The 26,313-nt window shown below is 39.9% G+C and overlaps 3 protein-coding genes across 3 annotated transcripts in view; 2 read left to right on the top strand and 1 right to left on the bottom strand.

Annotated features, from left to right (window-relative positions):
• Positions 1-5,321: 5,321 nt before the first annotated feature.
• On the bottom strand, positions 5,322-6,257 carry LOC126646231 (olfactory receptor 10A4-like). The gene has a single exon (XM_050327432.1). It carries the CDS (start codon positions 6,255-6,257, stop codon positions 5,322-5,324), a length of 936 nt encoding a protein of 311 aa, XP_050183389.1.
• Positions 6,258-10,372: 4,115 nt separating this feature from the next.
• Positions 10,373-22,876, top strand: LOC126646230 (olfactory receptor 10C1-like). Its single transcript, XM_050327431.1, is given in 3 exon segments — positions 10,373-11,264; positions 14,124-14,185; positions 22,763-22,876. Coding segments are annotated over 3 exon segments (1,068 nt in total).
• LOC126646227 (olfactory receptor 1009-like) overlaps positions 18,414-26,313 on the top strand; it is a 33,181-nt gene continuing 25,281 nt past the window's right edge. Inside the window, 1 exon segment of the mRNA XM_050327428.1 lies at positions 18,414-18,520. The gene's annotated coding sequence lies outside the window, so the exon portion shown is untranslated.

Below are 26,313 nucleotides of genomic sequence, written 5' to 3'. Positions count from 1 at the left end.
TTTTGCAATAACAACAGTAAGGGGACAATAAAGGAAAGATAGACTAATTAATTTGAACTAAGTGCTTGAGTCATTTGCATATGACTCAAAAGGAATCTCATCTCACTTGAACTTCTTAATATTTCTTCACAGGTTTCCAGTCATCACTGAAAAAAATCACAAGTTTTCACTTGACTTTCTTCTTATCTGCACACCCAACACAAAGCCTTAGTTACCCTATAGCATTTCAAATGAAACAAACTGTGTAAAAAACCAAACCAAAATAAGCTCAGGTCTATACTGTCATACTTGTGTGTAAAACCTCAAGATGAATCCTGCCCTTGTCATTACTAAAATAATGCTTCATACACAGTTTAGTGTTATGGTGTTATAATCTTCAGATGAATTTTATTCCTCAGATATGTACTTGGGTTGTGTTTGTGAAGAAGGTTAGGTTGAATGTTCTACAGATTCTCCAAGCCTGTATGTATTGATAGTTTTCAGGTAGAACTGAGACCAGACATGGAAGTAAGAAATCAGACATCTCATCTATTGTTATCTAATTTGCACTTAGATAGGAATTTCTTAATGAAATGGGGTGAATCCCCTACTATGCTGAACATTCTCACAAAGCCAAACCAAATGATTCATTATATATTTTTAAGTAATTCCAATTTATAAACAAATATGTTTAATATATATTAATAGGAATTCATTTAAGTCATATTCCCTTTCTCATTAATGGAATCTGGGGAAATATTCTGCTCATCTACAGACAGTGAGGTTTGGTCTGTGGCATAGCTAATAAGATTTAATGACTTACTGACTTGAATTCTGTCAAAGCCAACTTAGTTGGGACACATGCAGGCTTCAATACAATTAATACCAAGAAAAGGAAAGCCTTATTTTGAGTTGGATTTCTGTAGAATATCTGTAGAATATTTCTAACCTCATATTCCCTTTTATTACAAATTGCAAGAGTCATCTTTATACACCGTTAGTGACCTAAAAAAACCTTTGTGGTTCCTCTCATAAATGCCTGACCATACTTTCCTGAAATTGTCCCTCATTCTTTGAAAATAAGAACCACAATGACATTTCCCTCGTAGGGTCTTACAAACATAATGAAAAATACTTTATCTCTAAAAATAATTTAATTTCTAACACCTCTGCTACTGAACATAAATAACATAGACTCTTATCTTGTCCTTACTAATAAGCGCATAGGAGGAAAATGGAAGGAAAAGGAAGGGAAGGGGAAAGGGAAGGGGAAAAAGGAAGGGGAAAAGGGAAAAGAAAAGGGAAAGGGGACAGACTCACTCTCTATCTGGAATGTAGTAAAACTCCACAAGAACATGTTGTCTTCTGGATATGCAGACTTTCTTTCATATATTTTTTTCACTCCGAAGTTAGGAGGCACAGACAGCTAGACCGCAGAGAAATGTAGACACATCTTGACTGTTGAGTGAAATTTGTTGACAAATCAGCAGAAATTTTTTGACAAATCTAGGACTTCCCAGAGAGGCACAGCTGCACAAGGCCATCAGGTCATCAAGGGAAAAATAATTACAGACTCTGCCACATACACTAGCTGAGCATTAGATTTGGAATTCAGTTAGTAATGTCTCCAAAACATTTCTTATCTTCAAAGAAACAAAATCAGGAAGGAATATGCCCCAAATCATACTATGCCATGGAGGCATGGTGCAGAAAGGTTCTGGCTACTGTTCTGTAACATATTGTATCACAGACCTACTGGAGACGTGAACAGGAGAAAGAGATTGGCTATTTCTCTGCTTCATTGAGAGCATCCAAAATGCTGAAGGAAATTGCCTTCATGGAAATCTGATCTTGGGTGTCTCTGTAGTTTTTACCTGAATTTTCCCTATAAGGAAAAAATATCAGAGGAGAAATTGCAACAGTTAGGGAAGCAGGAATGCAGAAGCACCCTGTAACTGCTCCAAATTGTGTGGACCTACTTGAAGATTGAGCAACATGCTGCAGAGAACCTCTGCCACTGACTTCTACTGATGCTTCAGAATACTGGAAACCTTAAGCCAGGCAAAGTTCCAGGGTGTTGAGACTGCTGTAGAGGTATTGGGCTGGGGCTGGCGTGGCCTCTCTTATGTGAAAAGTACTTCAGACAAGGCAATGTAGTGAGGTGAAGGAACATGAGGGGTGGGTGAAAAGACCATGCATCATCAGGGAAAATGCAAGGGAAATCAGCAGGATCTTTTCAGACAAGAGGTTGAAGCACAGAGAGAAAGGAAGGCATAATGCCCAGAAACCATGGTGAAACAGTGAATAGTTTGAAAATGACATCTGCTACAAAGAAAGGCAGAGGTGCTATTCAGGGAAGTTTTGAATCCATGAGAAAAGACTGAAACTTCATGAAGTTCAAGAAAAGCAAATATAAAACCTTGTATCTTGGATCAAAATTCTCAAACAATGGAACAGGCTGAGGTCTCACTGGTTAGGAGGGAACTTTGCAGAAAAACATCTGGGGGCATCCAAGTAGACAAAGTGAATATGAATGAGCAAAATGCCTTTGCAGAAAAGGGTAGCTATAACCTGGGCTGTGCTAGCAGCAGTGATGCCACTGTGACAAGTGAAGGGATTCTCCCCTTTTATTCAACACTTCTGAGATCCCATCTAGAGCATGGTGTCCCATTTTTCTGCTCCCTAGAGCAAGGAAGATACTCCCATACTTGAGTGAGTCCAGAGGAAGGCCATAAAGATGGTGAGGGAGCTGGTACACAAAATGCACAAGGGAAGACTGAGAAAGGTGTGTTTTGCAGGTTTGAAAGGAAAAGGGTAAGGGAGATCTTATCACAGAATCACAGAATATGCTGAGTTGGAAGGGACCCACAAGGATTATTGAGTCCAGCTCCTGGCCATGCACAGGACCATCCCCAACAGTTGGAACTGAGATATCATCTAAATATCATCTGAATATCATCTAAATGCTTTTTGAGCTCTGTCAAGCTTAGGGTTGTGACCACTGCTCTGGGGAGCCTGTTCCAGCATCCAAGCACCCTCTGGGTAAAGAACCTCTTTCTCGTACCCAATCTAAACACTCCCTGACACAACTTCAAGGTCATTCCCTAGGTATTCCCTGTTACTGGTCCCCACAGAGCAGAGATCAGTGCCTGCCCCTCCTTTTCCCTTCCCAAAGAAGCTGTAACTGCAACGATATCTCCCCTCAGTCTCTTCTTCTCCAGCTGAACTGACCAAGTGCCCTCAGCCGCTCCTCACACAGCTTCCCCTCCAGGCCCTTCCCCATCCTTGTTGCCCTCCTTTGGATGCTTTCAAATGGTTTGATGCCTTTTTTTTATTGTAGTGCCCAAAACTGCCCCAATAGTCCAGGTGAGGCTGCCCCAGATCAGAGCAGAGTGGGACAATCCCCTCCCTGGCCCAGTCAGTGATGTTTGGCCTCATGCCCCCCAGATCACACAGTTGGCCCTCCCGGCTACCAGGACACTGTTTACTCATATTGAACTTGCCATCAACCAGGACCCCCAGGTCCCTTTCTGCAGCACTGCTTTCTCTGTACATCCTAGGTTGCTCCAACCCTGGTGCAGAATCGATCACTTGCTGTTAAACATCATACGGTTTGTGAAGTCCTCAAGTGAAGTCCCAGCCCTCTAATTTGTCAAGGTCTCTCTGCAGTCCTTTCTGCTTTCCAGAGAGTCAACAGCTCCTTCCAATTTTGTATCATCTGTAGACTTAGTATCCCTTCCAGTCCTGCCTCCAAGTTTATGAAGGTGTTCAAGAGCACTGGGCCTAAGATGGAGCCCTGTGGAACCCCACTATGAATAGGTCACCAGTCTGATGTCACCCCACTCACTGTTACCCTCTGTGTTTCACCCATGAGCCAATTGCTTACTTATCACATGATGTGTTTATCCAGTTGTTGGTTGGACATTTTACCTAGAAAGATCCTGTGAGAAACAGTATCAAAAGCTTTAGTGAAATACAAAAAGATTTCATCAACTGGCTTCCCTCGGTCAAATAGGTGGGTTACCTTGTCCTAAAAGGTCAGAAGATTTGTCAAGCATGACTCCATGCTGTTTGTGACTGATGACTGCATTGTCCTTCAGGTGTTTTTCAGTACCTCCTAGTGTCCCAGTGTACAGGTTCCCAGAATCTGAAGTGATGCAATTTTATTATCCTCTTTTTAATAGTGTAAACTCTAATAAATTGCTTTTGAAATGATCCTTGACACAATCTGTATCCTTGACACAACCTTTGTGTCTGTCTTATTGGGATCAAAATGAACTAGCAATTCCTGATGAAAAACATTCTCGTCCACTTCTCCCATCTGAATGACTAATTCCACATCCACTGTCTTAGCTTAGCAAAGAAAAAGTGAAGAGTGAAAGGGTAAATTAGGATCCCATGAATCCTCCAGGTGAGTACATATTAAAACCAGAAAAAAAAAAAAAAAGGAAAAATAATTAGTTTTAGCCTCACTTTTAAAAATTTTGTTTCTCAAATCAGCTTTCCTATGACCACCCATTTCCTTAACACTCAAGTAGTTTCTGTCATTCCACAGCCAACCTTTTATTTGCACAAAAAGAGACACTGTTTCCTGCTTTCAAATCAGAAGCCTAAGATATACATATGTTGGCATAAATTCATTATTTTGACTTCAAAAACAAACATACAGCAATGAAGATGTCTAAGTGATACGTTGTCTCTTTCTATGGCAGAAATCTGGTTTAGAACAGATAAACTGTGTATTTGAAGTAAAGAGAAACCTTACCTGTTCAAACTTTCAGATAAACTTTCTTCACAAAATAGAGCTGAAGAGTTCTAGGAAATTTCTTCATCTAGGAAATCTCTTCATCAGAACTCACCAGATGATTAATATCTTAAATATTTGTGTAGTACTTCTCATTAGGTCCATTGTCCCCTACTCTGATAACTTCTTGCACTTGTCATAGTGTAAGTGTTTTTAGAAAGCTAGACAGAAATATTTCCACAATATTCAGAGAATATAGTCCATTTCATCTTATCACAGGTAAACAAATCTAAAAACCAAAGAACTATTTCTGTATGGATGGATGGGACATAGAGGATACAGTAGCACGTGATTCACTTGAGCTGGAAGCCAAACCTATCTTAAAATGATAAGAGAAAGAATCTGAAAAGAAACAACCTGTGGTTTTGTGGTTTTTGTTTTTTTGGTTTTTTTTTTTAGGCTGAGTTATCTGGAGGATTGACTCAAAGCTGCAAGGCAGAGGTGAATTTTTGGGTAAGTGCTGGCAAATCATGTTGTCCTTCCAGTAACACACACAATATCAAAGCTACTACTACATTTAATATAATTCATAAACATATTACATATTTCTATTTTTGACTAAAAGTCTTTTAAAGGCTTGTTTCACCTCTTTGTTCCTCAAGCTGTAAATCAAGGGGTTCAACATTGGAGACATCAGCATGTAAGAAAGAGAAAGCAATTTGTTACTGCTGCTTGAATAAGAAGCTTTGGGTCTCAAGTAGGTCACAGTGCCAGATCCGTAAAACCGAGTGACCACAACCAGGTGAGAAAAGCAGGTAGAGAATGCTTTTCTCTTGCCCTTTGCTGATGGTATCTTGAAGGCAGTGTGGAGAATCTGGACATATGACACAACTATGAATAAGAAGGGGACCATGATGAAAAGGACAGCTATTATGTAGGTAGTGATTTCATTTTTGTAGGTGGGAACACAAGCCAACTTAAGCAGAGGCAGCAGGTCACAAAAGAAGTGATTGATCCCATTGGGACCACAGTATGGAAGGGTAAAGATGAAAGTTGTTTGCACTAAGGTCACCAAGACCGCAGTAAGCCAAGACATGGTTGAAAGCAGGAAGCACATGTTCCAGCTCATCATGGTCATGTAGTGCAGTGGGCGGCATATGGCCACATAGCGGTCATAGGCCATGGCAGCCAACAAACAGCATTCTGTGATCCCCAGCAGGGAGAAGGCATACATCTGTGTGGCACAGCCCAGAAAGGATACGTTCTTCCTTTTTGTGAGAAAGTTCACCAGCATCTTGGGGATGGTGGATGTGGTATAGCCAATCTCCAGGAAGGAAAAGTTCTTGAGGAAAAAATACATGGGAGAGTGAAGGGCAGCATCTACAATAGTGATTGTAATGATGAGGATGTTTCCCGCCAAAGTACTGAGGTACATGAACAGTAGCAGACAAAAGAGAGAGGCTTGGATCTCTGGAATGCTGGAGAAAGGTAAAAATTGAAAATAGGTCACCACAGTGTGATTACTGCTGTCCATGTCCCTCAGGTGTCTTTCAACTGCAGAAGTCATTACATGTCCATTTTCTAGTTAATCTAAAGAAATACAAAATAGTAAATTGAATCTTTAGATATATTACTTTCTAATAGGACAAGATCCCAGAAAAGGAAGTGCTGTGTTTAGGTGTTTTTAGTGCTAAGGATTGTTTAGTGGAGAAAGACAAGGTGTGTTCCTTCACAGTTTTGATAAATAAGAACAGCTTTTCCAACCGAGTGTCCTGCACTTCTAGTCAATAAAAAGAAAGATACATCTTTGTTATGACTTTACTCTTCCTTTTGGGATGACGATTATACTGTACTGCCCCGGTTTTTGAAGTGGACTTTTGTCCCATTATCCAGTAGAGATTTGCAACTATAAACCCTCTGCCAAGCAAAGAAGGCTGGTCATTAAAACCCAGAAATTTTAATTTGTTGATAGAATGGGCGTTTGGCAATGAGCCCCTCTTGCTATCATTCTGTGAGTGGGGTTCATTCCAGGAAAGAATTACCTACTGAACACAGATAATCCTGTATACCCTGCACAGTACCACACAAAACTACTAAATAATGTGGATTGCATCCCAGGAAATTGCATTTGTTCCAGGCATTCTTCAGGAGGAGCAGCTTTTTTCAAGAATTAAAAATTTCTTGTAATTGATCTTTTATTCCAATAAACCATTCACTTCTTAGGCAGGTAAGTCTCCCTTAAAGACAAGTCCTGTGTAGGTGGCAGAGAACAATAACATGTAGAAGAAGAGACAGAAGAATGGAGTAAAATAAGGTAGCTCACCTGTCAGTAGGAGAAGGCTGCGGTTAATAATTTTGGAAAAGCCACACTACAAACCTTAAGTATTTCTATTTGTCTGTGTTCCCACTGGAAAACAATCTTTTGGGTATTGACTTCTTGCAATTGTAGGAGTCAGTTGTTTTTTTCTCATTGTTTAGGTATGACAGAGCCCTCTCTCTGGTTTTCCTGTTAGCTCCTGGAACAAACTAAAGAAAGACCTATGGAGCACTTGCATATCTATTTTAATCTGTTATATTTTGACCATTCATGGCATTAGGCCTGATCCTGTCTAAATTAAGGGATAAAAATTTGGTATGGAAACAAACTGCATAGACTAAGCAGAGGAAAAAAGTTTTCAGGGTTTTGCAGGAGGAAAGAACATGTGCATTGCTCATGTCTAACTCTGGCTTTATACTCTTTAATTAATGGTGTGGGAGAGGTGTCCCCTGAGAGAACACATCATGCCAAGTCAGATAGGTCCTTCAGATTTCTCAGAACTTTTCCTCTCTGGATATTTCTATTCCTCTATGGATATTTCTGTCTTTATTTGGGTGAATCATACTATCCTTCTGTTTAATGAAACAAAGATACAGCACTTTGTAGTTGTCACTTATCTTATTATGTCCAGAGGACACCTACATCACATTAGGTGGTTCTTCCCTGGAAAATCACTTTCTCTTTCTTGTTCACAGAAGATGACTGTAATGCAGAGGTCAGTCTACAGTCAATGACTGAAAATAAGAGTGGACAAAGACAGTTCTAAGGCCAGGTGAAATAGGATCAGTTTCAATGAGAGATCAACACTGCCAGTGTGGATATCAGTGAGTAATTCCCCTTTTAATCAAATATATCCCCAGATTTCTGGAATTGGCTGAACTTTGGTCAAAAATCTCTGAACATTAAGAGTGGAAGGTTTCTGTACTCATTAAAATAAACAGTATCTATTAAAAAAAGATCTAAGTCCATCACCTGGGCCCTTTTCTGATCAGAGGGGCTGGGGAGGGGCCAGGAGGAGAAGGGGAAGCTGTTCTCCATCATGCGATTTGTCTGAAAAGCCACAGTACGTGTCTGTCAGAGTCAGACCTGGGGATAGTCAAATCTCAATCCAGATTTACTCTGATCCAAGTTTAGCTGGGGACTGCTTCAGTGATAATGTCTGATCGAAATGACATCATGCCAGTTAACAGACTTAGTCACGCTGCTTTACCTCTGACTATGGAAGATAGAAGTTGTCTCTTTGGTATTTAAAGGGACATTGTGCTAAGACAGCTGATGCAGGGTTGCTAGTGGATCTAAATAAGAAACCACATAATAAGACCACAACAAATAGCTAAATAAAAAAGATTTTTTTAATAAGATATAATAAAAATCAAGATGAGTAGCGAAAAAATCTTACATCCCTTCCGCTGCTGGGAACTCTGCTCTCATGCAGAAGGGGATGAATTTTCCCACAGTGTGCTGCGTAGATCCTGCCCATAGAGGTAGCTCTCCCTTTTGGTCACTCAATCTTTTATATAATTCTCCTATAATAAAACAACTTTATTCTTAAAGGATGTTCTCATGAGAACTTGTTTCACTTCCAGACTCAGGCCAGGCCATGCAGGTGGTGGTGTCACCACTAAGAGTGGAAGTTGCCTGCTTACCATGAGCTGCTGAGTTTAACCTGTGGCCAAGGGATGAGCACAGCCCAGACCTGAGTGCCATCCTGGATGTTCAGCACAGCAAAGACTTGGGCCTTTTCAGGTGAACTGTTACGTGCATCACTACTATAAACACACAATGGTCTCCTGCTAAGGATCAATATAAGGTGAAGTGATCTTAAATGAAGACCATGGGCTTGTGGACAGCATGTATGGCTAGAGACTATAGGGCAGGATCCTTAAGGCCTTTCTGTGCACTCATGGTCTTCATATGTTGCCGTGCAATTTACCATCTCCCTGCAGATACCTACAAGGTTGTCATAAGATGCAGGTCCTCTAGGTTTAAATGACCAAGTTGATGATAATTCTGTGTCTGCATTCTTGGTGCAGGGGTCTGAATATCTTTTATAATCAATGGAGAAAAACAGACACTTTTATGGTTTGTTTCAGCTGATTCTGATGTACTGTAAAGATGATGATCTAAATTGTGGAAGTGACCAACTCTGCCCAGAGACTGTAAAGGTACTCCAGATGACTAACTCTGGCCAAGACCTTTACAAGGCAGACGGTTTTACTGAAGTGATTTGCTTATGACTTGTAACTTGCAGCCTTCCTCAGCAGGATTTATAGTACCATGTGAATGTGGACTGTTCCTCAGTTTCGCCTTCAAATTTTGTTGAGAAAGCGTAAATATGACAAGCCTATGTGACTACTCTCTCACAAATTTGATGATAATTATGAAGTAATAGTAATTGCTTCAGGGTCAAAGACAGCTCTTGATGTTGCACAAGAACATCTAGGTTTATATAGAAGTGTATTGCAAATTATCTAAAACTGGACAGACCAAAAAGGGTGTCTGTGAATCAACTAATATATGTATACCACACTTAGTAACCAACCTGTGAGTAACAACCATGACTTCCTGCTCTAATCAGCACTAGCAAGTCTCAGTGGACTTTATAAATATATATATAGGATCTAGTGCTGGGGAAAAACACCTCTCTCAATTCATTGCAGAATGCTCAGGGTAGAATGTTTTTCTGGAGACCTCATGATTTAGGATTTTTTTCTTCCTCTTTTCCACTACACTCCCCACAAAGTAACTTCAGAATACATGACTGCCATAAGCTGTGTATTCCACAAGTAAATCCTTGTGCATGCAAAGCCTGTCTCCTAGGGCCCTTTAACCCTTTTCTTGCTGTATAGCCTAGCCATGAGTACAGTCACAAGATGCTTTGGACTGACTGACCTTGCGTGCAACAATCATCTCCAAAGTAGATCACTTAACTAACAGAGAAATTATCTTTGTTATACTCAAATGTTGCTACTGATGCTCTTGGAACTTGAACTAATTAGTCCATAAAAAATATTTGTCTTTTTTTGTTTTCTTGTTCTGCAGGGTAAAAACTGTAGCTGAGCATTGAAGATGCTAGTGAATATGCAAACTTTGAAGGCAGTGCTACGAAAAGAAACCTCAGTCAAAAATAGAGACAAAAATATATGCATAAGACCACTTTATCTGTTTAGAAGACCTTTTCAAAATCTTGATAATTTCTAAATTCTCCTCAGTTTTTTGCCTATTCAATCAGGCAATGGTATTTGGATTGCCAATTTGCCTGTTCATTTACAACTTCATCAACTACTGAGTGCTAAAACGAAGAGAATAGTTCTACTAGGTACCAAAGAGGGATGATTCTTGGGAATCTCAGTGAAGTGAGTGAATTCAGACTCTTGGGTTTTTCTGAAATCTCTCATTTGCATCCTTTGCTCTTTGCAGTTTTATTATCTCTTTATATTCTCACCTTGATGGCTAACACAGTGATAGCTCTGATAATAAATGGTGATAACACCCTTCATTCCCCTATGTATTTCTTCCTCACTCAGCTGTCCTGTTTGGATATGTGCTATTTGTCAGTCATAATTCTAAATATTCTTGAGAATCTGATGGTGGGAACAATAGGTATCTCCAAGGCGAGATGTGCAATGCAAATGTTTTTCTTCCTTTTCTTTGGAGTTGCCGAATGTTTCCTCTTGGCTGCCATGTCACTTGACCGTTTTCTCGCAATTTGCTACCCCTTGCATTACACTCTTGTCATGAACAGTAGAGTCTGCAAAAGTCTGGTTGCTGGGACTTACGCTTGCAGAACTACCGTAGGTTTGGTGCACACCATCATAACATTCCGCTTACCCTTCTGTGTCTTTTTCTGTGAGATTGAACCCCTCTTGGACCTGCTTTGTGGTAACACTTTCCCAAGTGAAATTCAAGTCATCGTGGTGGCTGTCTTTGCTATTTTGTGTCCCTTCTTGTTGATCATTTATTCATATAGTCACATAATTTCCACAATTCTTCAGATGTCATCAGCTGAAAGCCAACAGAAAGCATTTTCCACTTGCTCCTCACATCTTTTAGTTGTGATTCTTTTTTATGGTACAGCAAGCTCCATGTATTTGCGGCCAAAATATACCTATTCTGCATCTGTTGATAAATTTCTCTCACTTCCTTATTCCATGGTGACTCCTTTGTTGAATCCTATTATTTATAGTTTAAGGAATGAGGAGGTGGAAAGGGTCCTGAAAAAAAAAAATTGAGAAATATTAATTTATTGTGGAAATGAAATAGAATATTTGCATTGTTTCAGGTGGTTGTAGTAGTATTTTTTACTGTAAATTCTTATTCAGTAGAAGTAATTTCCAGATAATTCCCAAAAACACTTCAGCTTTTGGGGAGGAAAGAAAGAGAGGAGATGTTGAACTGTAAGAAAGAGTGTTAGATGCTACGCTAGGATTTTGAAAGAAAATTTCTTCCACATACTGAAGAAATTCTTAAATAAATAAACCTTTTTTTCTTTTTCTTTTCCTTGTTAATTTGTCAGAAAATTGTGTTTTACATGTTTCTGACATTTTGAACAAAAGAGTAACGTTCAAGATCATGATTTTACCGGAAAAACTGAGAACAATAAATTTTCATCAATTTACATTTATTTCCTGAAAATGTTTAGTAAATTTCTTTGGGGAAAGAAGAAGATATAATTCAAGTTATAATACAGAGCCTAGGAAATTACTGAATACTGATTATGAGTTCTGAGATTGCTATTGGAAAAAAAAAAAAAAAAGGTGTGCAAAATTGCATTTCTGCCTCAAAGAGCTTTCTTTAATTTTAAAGTCATTGTTATAAACGTTTTATGCCAAGTCTTGGCTAAATCTTTTTATATGAAGAACAGACTATTTTGTATTGAATTTGTATCAAAATCTGTTATTTCATACATGGGTTTTGCCTTTAATATTTCTATTACAGGTTGTTATGTTATTAGGACATAATATTATATATTATATATTTACTAACTATAAAGTTTTGCACTTCATGACTGACAAGGTAGGATTTGCGTTCCCTAATTTAAAGATATAAAGGTCACTCATTGAAGTCTGGGAGAATAAGTCTAATATTTCATTGGAAATGGAGGTAAATAATTTCTTCCAGAAAGAAAGGTTTCTACATCTTGTAAGTATCTCTTTTAGAAGATGAACCATCTTCTGCAGCTATGAATTTGGAGACTATAGAGGTGAGAGTCACTGGCTTAAGGATGAGCTTTTAATTTCTTCTTATATACCTTAACTAATCACTGGCATTTATTAGATATGACTCAGGATCTATAGGAGACCCAAACCATTCTGCAGTGATGATCAGAAGACAAGCAAGGAAATTTTAAACTATTTAAAATGTACCCAGGTGGTGTTTTTTATAAGCAATGGATTCTTATCATAAATCAAACCTGGAGTCCTGTTCAAATATGCCTAGTGAAGGTAAATGAATTCCACACTGAATACAAAAATCCACAAATTAGAGAAGCCAAATTAGCACCATTCATAACAGCAAGAAGAAAGGAAACTGTCTTCCATATATTTGAAGAGAAGGCAAGTTAGTTGCCTCACCAGAACACCAAACAGCTCTCATAGCTGCTTCCATAGCTGCTGGAGGTCATTTGCAGGCACCCGATTATTTTTTCCCCACATAGTCCATTATTGTGTTGCCAAAAGTCCTGAGATGAAAGGAAAGCAAAACTTACCACAGACCAATAAATCCACCAGCTTGCTTCACCAGCAGCTTCTTTCTTTTAAAGGATACCCTTCTACTACCCAGGCTTTTAATGATTTTGGGACCCTTTTTCAAGATGTGTATCTGGTGCTCCTCAACCTTTGTTCTGTGAATATTTTATGAAGATTGCTTATTAAAGGTAAAATTAAAAAAAAAAAAATAGAAGTATCTTAAAAGTGATGAAGTATTTGAAGCTGCTGAAGTTGCCCTTGAGATACTTGCAGTTCTTCATCCATACTGTTGTGTCACTTAAAAAAGATTCTTCTGTAGCTATCCAGTTCATCCAAGGGTGTGATATTTGCAATCATAGACAGATTTCTCAGTGTCTAATTTTTTTTATAAGTGAGAGAGTGGGTTGTTGTTTTAATTCTATCTTTACTTTCACTATAAAGGTAAATAGGAGTGATTTAGTGGTAGTCATTAAAGGTTGGATAGAGATTTTAAAATAAATTTAGAAATTCTGTTCTTTGGGAACAATTGGTTTAATCTTGGACTTATCATGCATAGTCTATGAACGATGGTTTCAATATCTATCAAATGATTATAAGCATGGATTCCTAATAGATTAGGTACGACATTTCTGACATACAGCTGGGAGCTACAATCACTATAAGAGGTTCATATTGTTTTGGAATGGCATTTGTAGGACAGATGCAATATCTGGGCATGTAAAATTATGCTGAACATTGTTATTTAGTCATTAGAATATCCAAATACCTACACTTGAAGTTGGTGTCTAAGCTGTCACTATGGACTATAGATGTCAGATACACTTTTGTAGTAGATTTGGTCACCAGGTTCCATTTACTTCATGGATTGATTTGTTTTGTCTGTGTTGGGAATTCAGACATCCAGCAGGCAAATGCCCACATCTGGATCTGAAGTCAGATCACATTCCAAATGACTGGTGTCTATGTGCCCAAAACATCATGTGATAAAGACCAACCACATCCATAAAGCTTGGGATCTCCTTCTCCAGGCTTGACTTGATAGCCTGAAGACACACTTCTATTAATATGCATCCTAGGAAGTTCTTTGTCATATTCAGATGGAATATTCACATTCAGGTGGATTCGATGCATCAGTTTCTGCCTGATACTTCTTGTCCTGTTGCAGGGCACCACTGAGCAGAGCCTGGTCCATCCTCTGACACCGTCCCTGCAGATACATTGATGAGATCCCCTCTCAGTCTTCTTGAGGCTGACCAGACCCAACTCCCTCAGCTGTAAAAGAGATGCTCCAGTCCCTTCATCATCTTTGAAGCACTCCACTAGACAATGACATGATTTGTCACCACATGTGTCATGCATGCTACTCCTATAAAGAAGTTTGTTTGAAACTGTAGACCTCTTGGACTTCTGAGAGTTTAATTGCTAAAGAAAATTTATGGAACTCACGTCCATATATCAGTGAACCTTACACTTGTTTTTTTGATTTTTTTTTTAGATTTTTTAAACTTTATGGTAAGGTAAAGAGATAGAAGGGTATTCATTGACTTGCTACCTAGTATCAGTACTCCAATTATTATTAAAATATGAGATTTCAGAAGAAAAAAAAAGTCATGGAAGCAGCTTTCAAAATGCAAGATTTAGACAACCAAACCAGTCATCCTAGACTTAAACAATCAGTGGAGAGCAATAGGCATTTTAGATCAATGTTTATTGAATTGTTTCAGATGTTAAGTCTGATTAGATTGTTTAGGATGTTGAATTACACAGCAGTTGTGCTTCTTCCCCCCAATAATTGTAAAGGCAGTCCAACATGAGTAGTTCAGATGGCCCTTTCTACACTAGTCCTGTTCCTCTTCTGTTCCTCCTGCCTCACAGTGTAGTCTGTTCATCTCTTTCCAGAGCTCCTTCACCTGGTTACTCAAACACAAATCCCCCACATAAAGCTAACATCATTCCCAGCCTCAGTGAGAGACACCAGGCATACTTTATAGCCAGGGACCTGGATGCTTCTTCCTCAGGAATTCTGGGTAAAGGCCTCTGATGAGTCAGTCACAGTTGGTTGCCAGAAAAGGTGTCACTAGTTTCTCTAATATGTTAATTCATATACTCTGAATCCTGTACCCCACAGAAATCCCAGATGATTAAATTTCTTTCTTGCACCATGTACATTTACGTAATAATGCAACTTCAGCTTAATCAAAATAAATTTTCAACTATGAATCTTCCTACAGACGTATGTATTGAACAGGAGGAAAAGGGTTCCTTTCATATAGAAAAACCCACAACTAATAATAAAAACTAAAACTTTGTTTAACTTAGAAACAACTTATAAGCATTATTCTGGGATCAATCTTTAGCTGGTAAAACTACTACAAACATTTGTAGTGTCACTGCACGTAACAAGATTTTTAATGTTTCAAGGCCCCATTGACTCTTAGTGGACCTGTCCTGACATGAAACACAGTGCCATGAAGAAATTTACACATTTTTAAGGACTTTGAAATTCAATGCTTCATAAGATGTTGAAAAAATTATAGAGAAGGCTATTCTGGGTGTTATAAGTAAAATGAAACTGAGTTGAAATATAGTAATAAAAATTTATTGAAGATTTATAGAAAATGCAAATAAGCAAAACAGCATGCTGGGCGGCCGGGGAGTCTCCTGCTCCACTCATGGCGCGCAAGTGCAGTGAACAAAATCAGTAACTTTGATTTCCTTATGGGTTTCCCTCCCATTGTCACTTGTTGTTTTTCTATTGGATCTGAGCTTTGCAGGGCTGATTCTGGTTGGCCTCTCTGCATTCTCACTTCAGTTGCCAGGTGCTTTCTCCTCCCATAGTTCCAATCAGTCCCTAGACCTTGAGGCCTAGCGTGCAGGCATCTCCAGATGTCCATCTTGGATATTCTGTATTGTTCCAGTCCCTGACTCTTCAATCCTTGTCCTTTCTTTTGTTACTTTTTGCGTGTTGTGAGACAATAAGCTTTTTAGAAAAATAAGATACAAAAATATTCACTTAACAAGGCACAATGGTTTGTCTTTCTAGCTTTAGAACTGCAAACTTCATGCTTTTTTCAGCTTACAATGCTGATAGATTAATGAACCATTCTACAACTTACAGTTTCTTACTCGTAACAGAACAGTGATTATAATGACATATATATATAAGAATATAACATGCACTACAGTTTAATGAGTAAGCCACTATTACTAATTTGATGAGTAAATTAAACCACTACTACTCATTACATGGGAGTTATTAAAAAACACCTGAAGGTCATCAGTCACAGTCAGCAAAGATTCATGAGGGGAAAGTCCCGCTTGTCAAACTTAATTTTCCTTCACAACAAAGTTGACCAAGGGAAGCTGGTTGATGTAATCTTTCTGCATTTACCAAAGCTTTTGACATTGCCTCACACAGGATCCTTCTGGACAAACTGTCCAGACCAGAGCTGGATAAACACATCATGTGATGTGTGGGCAATTGGCTCATAAGTCAGGCACAAAGAATAAATGGGTTTATACCAAGTTGGTGACTGGTCATAAGTGGAGTTCCATGGGGTTCCATTTTAGGCCCAGTGCTCTTCAACATCTTCATGAACAACTTGGACACAGGACTCAAAAGGATTGTAAGCAGGTTTGCAGATGATACTAAAGTGGGAGGAGCTGTTAACTCCCCAGGAGGCAGAGAGGCCCTGCAGAGAGACCTGGACAAATCAGAGAGATGGGCAATCAGCAACCATGTGGATTCCAACAGGGCACCAATTCTACACCCAGGATGGGGCAACCCAGGATGTACAGACAGGCTGGGGAACAAGGTGTTGGAAAGCAGCACAGTGGAAAGGCAGGTCCTGGTTAATGGCAAATTGAATACGAGTCAGCAGTGCCCTGGCAGCCAGGAGGGCCAACTGTGTCCGGGGGACATCAGGCCAAGCATTTCTGTTGGGGCAGTTTTGGGTGCCACAATATAAGAAGGATCTAAAGCTATTGGAGAATGTGCAGAGGAGGGACATGAGGATGGTGACACGTGTAGAGGGGAAGCCATATAAGGAGTGACTGAGGTCACTTGGTCTTTTCAGACTGGAGGAGACTCAGGGAAGACCTCATTGTGGTCTGCAGCTTCTTTGTGAGGGGCACTGGAGAAGCAGCACTAAATTCTCCCCTCTGGTGACCAGTGATAGAACCAAGGGAATGGCATAAAGCTGCATCAGGGGAGGTTTAGGTTGGATATTAGAAAAAGATTCTTCACCCAGAGGGTGGTCGAGCGCTGGAACAGGCTCCCCAGGGCAGTGGTCACAGCCCCAAGGCTGTCTGAGCTCAAGAGTTGTTTGAACAACACTCTCAGACACATGGTATGATTCTTGGGGTTATCCTGTGCAGGGCCAGGAGCTGGACTTGATGATCCTCATGAATCCCTTCAAACTCAGGATATTCTGTGATTGTATGACCTTGAAGACCCTCTTTTGCAACTGCCTTTCAGACAGCCTATTTGCCAAAGTCCTCGCAGAACTGTCCTTCTTTGTCATCAGAGAGACATGTTGCGTCAGCCCTGGAAATAAAAGGTCTTACAGCAAATATGCTCTGAAACAAGACAATTATTGTTGTGCTAATAAGCAGATTAGTTTGACCTCTAATTGGGACAGATCAGGAACTAATTGCACCATGTCAGTGTTCAGTCACTGAGATTAAAAATAGCTTGAATTTGCCTCTGCCTTTCAGTTTCTCCAGTTCTCCCCTGTGGCTTTGCTCACATCCCTTGCTTCCCTCTTCTCAAGACAATGAAGTTTCTTTCTAAGATGTTGAATGCATACATCCCAAGGCACTAGAGTTTCAACAAGTTTTAAGTAGGCCTTTGTGTTTAGCTGAGTCCCTCTCAGGGGAGGCACTGGGCTGTAGAGGATTGAGGAGAGGACCAACGAGCAGCTAGGAGAGTTCTTAATCTCAAGAGTCAGTCTAGTCCCAGAAGTCCTTGTTAGCTCCAGGTAATTGCTCTTAGCTTTATGCCAAAGACAAATATTTCATTGTCTGAGAGAATGGCAGGATGACATCAATACAAATCTAGATGAAACTGAGAACACTTCTCTCTGATGTTACACCCTTGTAACATCAGAGACGGAGAGAGCTAGGATTTTTCAAAAACTTCAGAACAGCTCCAAGTGCTGTCATGATGTTGGATTGGGTTCATGGGGCCAACAGGCACCTGCATTATTACTGGCTGGTGTAACTTGCTGTAACCAAAGCTATCACACTCCTATTGAATCAGGCTCAAAAGTTCAAAAACACATGCTCCAGTGTAAACTCTACTAGAGGAAGCAGGGGAGAATGTCCTCCTGTATGTCCACTGTAAAACAGCAATGAGTGTCCTAGAAACTCTCTGACTAAACTTCCTCTTTCTCACCATTACCAGGGCATAAAGAGGTAGATTAAAAATTATCCCTCTCCTATCAATGTGCTGATTCTCTGTTTTAAACCAGAATCTACAAGTGAACATTAGGAGAGTGATGTTTTTGTTACTGCTGGGCAGTGCTTACACTGAACAAAGGCCTTTTCTGCTCCTTGTACCACCCTGCTGGCAAGGGAAGCTGGAAGGAAATACAGCTGGGACAGCTGACCTCAGCTGACCAAAGGAATATTCCATGCCATATGACACCATGTTCAGTATATACAGTGAGGGGAAGAAGGAGGAATAGAGGGATGTTTGGAGTGATGGTGTTTGCCTTCCTAAGTCACCGTTTCATGGGACGAGAACCAGCTTTCTTGGAGGTGGCTGAACACCTGCCTGCCCATGGGGAAAGGGTGAGTGAATTCCTTATTTTGTTTTGCTTGTGTGTGGGGCTACTGCTTTCCCTATTAAACTGTCTTTGTCTCAATCCATGAATTTTTCAGCTTTTACCCCCCTAATTTTCTCTCCCTGATCCCATTGGTAGGGAACTGAGTGAGCAGCTGCATGTGGCTTGGTTGCTAGCTGGGGTTAAACCAGAAAGTTTGGTGTCCCCCCTCCAGCTGTTGTCTGAATTAATGTAGAACCCTTGCCCCATTGCCAATTACTTATTCTGAACTAATGCACTCCTAATCCACTGCTACCCCAGCACGACCGTTATGCTCTATCCATTGGCATCAGATATATTCCTCTTCCTTTGCTCTCTGCACCGTCCACACCAACTCTATTCTGGCCTTACCTGTTTTTTATTCCTTCTCTACTTCTGTTCAGCACATCTGAGTCAACCTATTGATGTGGCCTTTTCCAACCCTGTCAAAACAGCTTCTTGTCTAGTGAATACATTTGATTCTGGTGTCATTCCTGGCCTTTGATCTGAAATCACTGCTCCAAAATTCCCTCTATGATATTTTGTTGTTCTGACTTGGCCTATCCACTTTAAGGTATGCCTGTATCCTGCTCCAATTACGATTGCCATACCACTGACAGCTGTTATTTCATCAAGCATCGTGGCCTTGTGACTGACACCCTCAGCCTTCAAAGTCATCTCAAACATGTGCTGTATAATCCTATTAGCCTTTCCCCCACAAGCCACATGAATTTTTGTTGTCCACTACTCCAGCTGACTCTGTTATAGTTCCATGGTGGACTGAGATACCTCTTCCATGCCTTTGTTCCTCCTTTTCCTCTTTACACCTTAGAAAATCACACTGGATTAAAACTTACTGAAATAAAGGTCTCATTCAGCAAATGGAGCTATAAAAGGCCGTATGATCTGTGCTGTACTCTGTTGATAATCACATACAAAAAAATCCTTTGGAGTTCCTAATCCGTGATTTTCAGTGTGTACCTTCAGTGTGACCCTTCTGATGTTTTGCTGTGTGGAAAAAACTTTCACCAAACTCTGTAGGCCCAGATCAGGAAAATGGCCGTGAACATATTCATCCATAAGATGTTACCAGGAAAACAAGAGAGGTCCCAGTGACCTGAATGGTGATAGGAGTCTTTGTTCTCCTTCAAAAGGTTCTGAGGCTTCACAAGCCTTTGTCTTACAGGGCCAACACTCTAACACTCAGGTGTTAAAAGTCAAAGATTTCTGAAGGTAGTATAGCTTTTAAGAAGGAGAGAAACAAGCATGATTTCCACTGAGAGCATGGATGATAGTTTATACTTCAGCCTTGCCCTAGTTCATTCAGTTTAACAAAATGATAAAACTGACCTGCAGTGTCCCTTTGATTTGGTGTGTTGAATCCTAATGCACTTCCTGACTTAGGCAAATCTTACTATTACATACAAATTTGATTCCAAAAATCAAGCGATTGCCTGACCTCATTCAAAATGAAAGAAAAAAGGAAAAAAAAAACAAAACCAAAACCATAACAAAAGACACTACTATTATAGATTTGTCCACTCCTGGTAACATAGTAACTTGGCATGAGACGTGGAACTTACTGTGATGATCTGAGTTAGCTCACCTGAGGCACACTATTGCCTAGCCTATCTGTCTGTGGTCAACACTACTCTCTAGGGAAGATGATTATGTTTAGATAGAGGATTAATTGATTAGATAATGAAAAGGTTATGAAACAGGTTTCTGATGTCCATTATAATCTCGAACTTCTTTGCTCTGAAATTTTACCCTTGCCTTTTCAGAATAGATTCTTTGCCCTAAAACAGATGAACTTGGATCCACTCACAAGGAATAACCTGTCTAGTCATGTTTGAAAGTACTCCAAGGTAATCATGGGTGACCTGGGACAAAGGTTTTCTGAGAAAAAACTCTTAGTAAGGATATTGTAGCCCTATTTCAGCCTAATTAGAAGGCAGAGTGAATATCATAGCCCTCCTATCATAGTAATTGATATCAGTGCAGAGAAAGCAATGGACTGTCTTGATTATATAGACATGACATTTTACTTCATCAGAGTAAAAACAATAAGATCCAGATATCTTGTGCACATTCCCTGCCCTAGAATCAAAATTATTTGCTTTTTTGAGTACTGATGGGAGGAAGAACTGGGAGATTATCTTAAAACTGTGTCCTGGTGTTATCCATAGTTTTTTGTTTTCTGCTCTGGCCTGGTCCTACTTATTACCATTTGTGCTCAATTTTAATCCATCAGGTTTTGTTTCAAGTCTGAAGACCTGAGCCTAATCCAGTACCCTTACGTGTCAGTCAACTACCCTACTGTTTTCTTGCCCATATCCAGAACTCTTAGATCATTAGTTTAGTTTGTTCTGTCCATTTTATACCCATTTTCTCAATCTCATTCAAACCTGTTATTTCACTGACATCTGTCAGCCCCCACAAAACAAAATACAGTCTCCTCTGGGCTGATTTATTCGTGTTCAATTTCTATCCACACTTAAGAAAAACAAGTAGATTTAGTGTGGATGGAGAAAAAAGTAAGAATGTTGTGATAGCAGTAAATTATCCGTACTATCTGAACCTAAGATTTAACAAGAACCTCCTAACACATAAATGTGGATGTCTGGCTCTCATTCACTCAAGTGAAATCATCTATTTTCATTTTACAGGGACCAGCAACTTTGCCACACATTGAAGCGTGCTGGGTTACATCAGTTAGATCACAACTCGTTCATGTCAAAGAAGTAGCAATACACCTCAGAGATATCACTAATGTGTTTCAAGAGATCTAGTCCACCTAGCTTATATCACAGAAGCACTTAAGCACAAAGACACTAAGGGATCAACAGCAATTTTCTCCAGCTTCCAGCCTAAGTCATAATATCCTGACACACATTCAAGTTTGTGAAAATCTGGATACAAATTTTTCATTTGCAGAATCAGTGTAGACAAGTACATGGAGCTAAAAAGATCTTAGATATTTGTTCTAGGTGGTGTGACCTACTAAGGAATGTAAGTAAATGACTGATTTCATTTTCCTTCCTTAATTCTCTTTTAAGCTCTGAAAGGCATCTTGGTCAAATCTTTTTCCTAGGTTAGGAGCAATGAAGACTTTCTGCACTAACTAGGATAGGTTCTAACCCATCCATGTTAACTTTCTCTCCTGGGCTCTTTCTCCCACATTAACTTGATGGAACTACTGGCATATCCCAATTCACTGTCTGGACTGACATGGTTACACCAGTTCTTTTGTTTCTTCCTGACTTCTGAAGCAAAACTACTCTATCTCATCTCTAAACATCCTCATTACCAGGTCCTTATATCTCTTCCTGTATAAGAGGTAGAAAAGACCACAAGAGTGAGTTACAATATCCATAACCCATTCCATCTCCGATAACGGAAGGCTTTGGCCTTGCCAACACACCAATCTGTGTGTCAGATTGTCCAGGAGGCTAAACCATTTGCTAGCATTTAAAGACTGACTTCTTATCACTAATGGGACTAGATTTTGGAAGTTAGTGAGGTAAATCTCATGAGAAATCTTTCTACAATCTTAAAAGTTAAATTACAACTCAGCATAGAGTCCCTGTTTTACCATTCCTTGCAGTCAGATGTTTGACTGAAAGGAAATAATAGAAAATTACATTATGGCCTTTGCTCACTCAGAGAGTCAAACTGATTTGAAAAGAAGAGGAGAAAGTTTCACAGATGTGTAGAGTATTTTGCAGTGTCTAAGTCATATCCATTAATGGCTATAAACTGTTTCATCTGTATCCCACAGATATCACTAATTCACTTCTATACACTGTACTTCTCTACATCACATTGATAGTTGGACACAATGGCTGCAACTGGGTTAGTAAATTCAGAACTGTTAGCCACGGGAACATGATCACCCATGATGCTACAAGTATCAGACAGAGGGCTAGTGCCAGAAACTGAGTGCACTGATAGTCTTTAATTGCTCTGAGAAGCTGTGCTTCAGGTTTCCACGCCCACACTCTGACGAGGGTCTCTCTGTGCCTGTCAAGCTGTCTTTCCAAATTGCTTTCTGCATTTCCTGAGCTGACCTTTGACACGGTTTGTAGTCTGTCTTTTCCTGAGGAGCACTGATTGTTGGCTTGTTTTGGCACCACTCTGCTCTGCTCACCCCTGTCTAGGTCCACAGGACTGTATCCTGTCACTGGCCTTGTGTTGAGGCCACCCTCAACTTGTGCATGTCTTCCTTTAGGGAGCAGCACCACACATGCCACTGTCTGACATGAAGAAGAGCTACTATCACCCTGCCAACTACAGTCTTGCTGATACAGCTATAATAAAGTTGATTGCCTTTGTTGTGAGGTAGAACTACTGACATTTGTTCAACCTGCTGTCCACAAGGACCTCTAGATGCTTTTCTAAGGGCAATTTTCTAGTCAGTCATAGTCTAACCTGTCCTGTTGCATGGCATTACTCTGGCCCAGGTACAGGACTGTGTATTTGTTGACATTTATTCTATTCATACAGATGCAGTACATTTTGCCATGACCCACATCCATTAACCCTCTTTCCTGGCCGTGTTTAACCCCAGCAATCGGTATTAATTTGTATGGTGCTATGATTTTTAAAGATTAGCCAAATGTTCTTACCTTACTAAGATGAGGGCTGCTAGAAGCAAAGCATTTGGTAGTCCTTACTCGTAGTTGCCAACTCAGCTCTTCTCTGTGCATTGTGTGTTCAATCCTGTCTGTGAGGGGGGTAGGAAACTTGTCTCCAGTTTCCAGAGGCATTGGGCAAGGAAGTTATATGGAGAGAGAAGGCATGGATAGGAGAGATCTTCCAATCTTCAGGCTGCTCCAAGGGAGTGGAACTGTAGAGCCTGTGGAGGTCTTTGTTCTTCACTGAAAAGTGGGAGTGGGACGCTTGCAGTGTGGTGTCTCCCATGGTGTTAAGTTTCACTTGTAAAACCTGTTTGGCAGTGCCAGAGAGTATGGCTGAGAAATCGGACTGCAACAGAGGATTAAGCCTGGCAGAGGGGAAATTCTGCAAAAAGAATATTAAATTACTCCCCTCACTAGTTCAACACTATTATTTCACTGGACAGTCCTCATCTATGCTTTCTTAAATGATTCAGAAGGGTTGGTTCATACTGGTATGAGATCCTGGATCTGAATCTCACTGGATTATTGATATGGGTCAGAATCAACTCACTATGTGTGTGCATGTGGGGAAGGGCTGGGCCTGGACCTGCAGGCACCTGGCAGAGCTGAGGGCCTGTAGCTGGGCTGCCAGTCAGGACAGAGCTGAAGGCAGCCCACCCACACCACAGCCCTGCAGCTTGTGAGTGGCTACAGCACAACTCACTCTGTCCTGGAAAGCTCTAAATGGTGATATCCTACCTTGGAGAGAAAACTGAACACTCTACATACAGGAGACTCCAGGTGGTCTCTCTTTCTCTCTTCTCCCTCTCCAGCTGACACCATGTGAATCATCAGATTTTGTCGGTAACCATTTTTTCCTTTCCTTTCTCTCCTTCTCTCTTTCCTTTACCCCTTTTAATCTGTTTTCTTCTCTTTTCCTTCTCTTGTTGGTAACTTAAAACCAATGAATCATGTTTTACTAAAACTAGTATACTGATTGTTTTTAGTGGGTGTTTGCTGTGGAACAGGTCTTCATGCTGAAGGTTTTAGTGAAATACTGTTTTCATGATTGTATTTTACTCCTGTAAAAACCTTTTGCCAAAATATCTTCTTTTTCTCACTAAACTAAAAAGAATTTCTCTTAGAGAAGAGTGTATGTCTCTTTCTCTGAATGCTATTTAGAGGTTATAGCAAACCAGAAGTCTGTTAAAAAGTCTTAAATAAAAATGTAACCATTCTGGGAGTTTTATAACTTAATCCGGAGTGTAACAACTGCGACTGACTCTCTCTGAGTCTTAGAACTCAATCTGTGTCCTGTTCCATTAATCTTAAATTATCTGATTACTTTGGCCAGTGTATGATAACTCAATTCACCAGAATGCTTTAGCTGAACTTTCACACTAATCTTTTTCACAAAACTCCAAATATCACACAGATTCCTCTTGTCTGGCCCCTTTTCAGTACCTTTTACTGCCCGGTCCTTGGACAAACCAAGTTTGACTATGATGTTATCTTCTTGCACTATTTTCAGATCTCAGAAACCACTCTCAAGGAATACAATTGCAATAAAACAGATAACAACATTAGAAGACCAAACAAAATTTGTGGAGCATAGAACAGCATTCATGACAGATATTATGACAGACATATAATCTAGACAAATGAAAGACAGTCCCATTCACTTCAGCCTTATGCATAGTGTGGTCTATGCATGTGTCCTAAGTATTGGTCAGGTTTACCCATGCTATCCCATGTTCTGATTTGTGCTATTCAGCTGATTATAGAGCATGGAGGTTTATTCCTGAGGCAAATGGGACTTCTTTATGCAGACCTCTTTCCCTTGTTCCATGCCTCGCAACTCACTGTAGAACAGGCACCTGGAAGAAATGAAGTGAGATACTGGGGGGAGGCTTGATGGACTACCCTTAAAACACCCTTTGGAAAAAGATCAGTCTAGGTTTTCTCTGTCAGCACTAAAGTTTCCTGTAATTCTTAGCTATGAAATTATGACATCTCTGTTTGATACATCACCCATCAGGTGGGTTTGAAAGTGATCATTAAAATAATTGAGTTTTAAAGTGACACAATAAGTAGAGAAAGACCGAATACTTCCATAGACAAGGACAAATGAATTCTCCCTATTTCCAGGTCCTGTCTTGATCCACCTTTGTTAAATTACTTCCCTTGGCAAATCTGTTTTTGACATCCACTTTTACACATCAGTGCTAACTCTCAATTTCACTTTGATCCCTCAAGCTTAATGTGCTAGCAGTAGCTCAGCTTTGCCCTGGTCTAGTTCAGCCACAATGTCCCATGCTCTCTCTTAATTGGGAGATTTAACCACAGTGCCAAATTGATGGAACCATTGTGACACGTTATTCCAATTTCTTCTTATCTTAATAGCCTAGTCTTCATCCTCTGTCACAGCTAGGTATGAATCCTTGAGTGAACAGACTGAGATCTGAAAGGTGATGAAAATTCAAGATACATGTTAGCCCTCTGACTCCCCCTTGCTCTTCTGTGTTTATGTCCAGACTTGGTCCACTACCTTAACTTAGATCACAGTGCTTCAAGTATCCTCCCACACTGATTTCACTCAGCCCTCACACAATACTTTATAGAGCACTTTGAGTGGAGACACTCAAACAGCCCAGCCGATTTGTAGCTGTTGGTGACATCCCCAGGCTTGTAAGAATAATATGTATCATGCTTCAGATCTTGCCGGGTCTTCTCTTGCTCTGAACTTATTTTTAGTTATTTTTAGTTTTATGTGTGAAGTTATTTAAGAAACTGACTGACCCTTTAACTTGGTTTGGGATCAGAGCTGTCCCAGCTGCAACAGCAGAAACACTTAATGATCTTGTGTTTATGACAAGCCAAATGTTTTGTGTGTTTTTTAGAACAAATTGTCTAGCTATCAATGAAAGAATTTTTCATTAAATTTTATTTATTTAGGTTTTCCTTTGCACATTTGCATGTTTTCAGTCCAAAAGAAATAAAACCATGATGGGGAAGGTTTATTAGACTGAAGCAATTGCATAACTAAGTTAGCCAAATAGAAATAAGTGCTGGCAAAAAGGCTGTTTGAAACATAAAATAACCCTGAGTATTCACACAAAAATAAAAAAGGAGGAAAAAACCATCCCACTGGTGACACTACAGT

The sequence above is a fragment of the Myiozetetes cayanensis genome, unplaced genomic scaffold, assembly GCF_022539395.1.
Source record: "Myiozetetes cayanensis isolate MyiCay16 unplaced genomic scaffold, myiCay2020 scf34, whole genome shotgun sequence".
NCBI classification, from domain to species: domain Eukaryota; kingdom Metazoa; phylum Chordata; class Aves; order Passeriformes; family Tyrannidae; genus Myiozetetes; species Myiozetetes cayanensis.
Note: the sequence above shows the minus strand (reverse complement) of the source record. Positions and strands in the feature narration are given on the sequence as shown.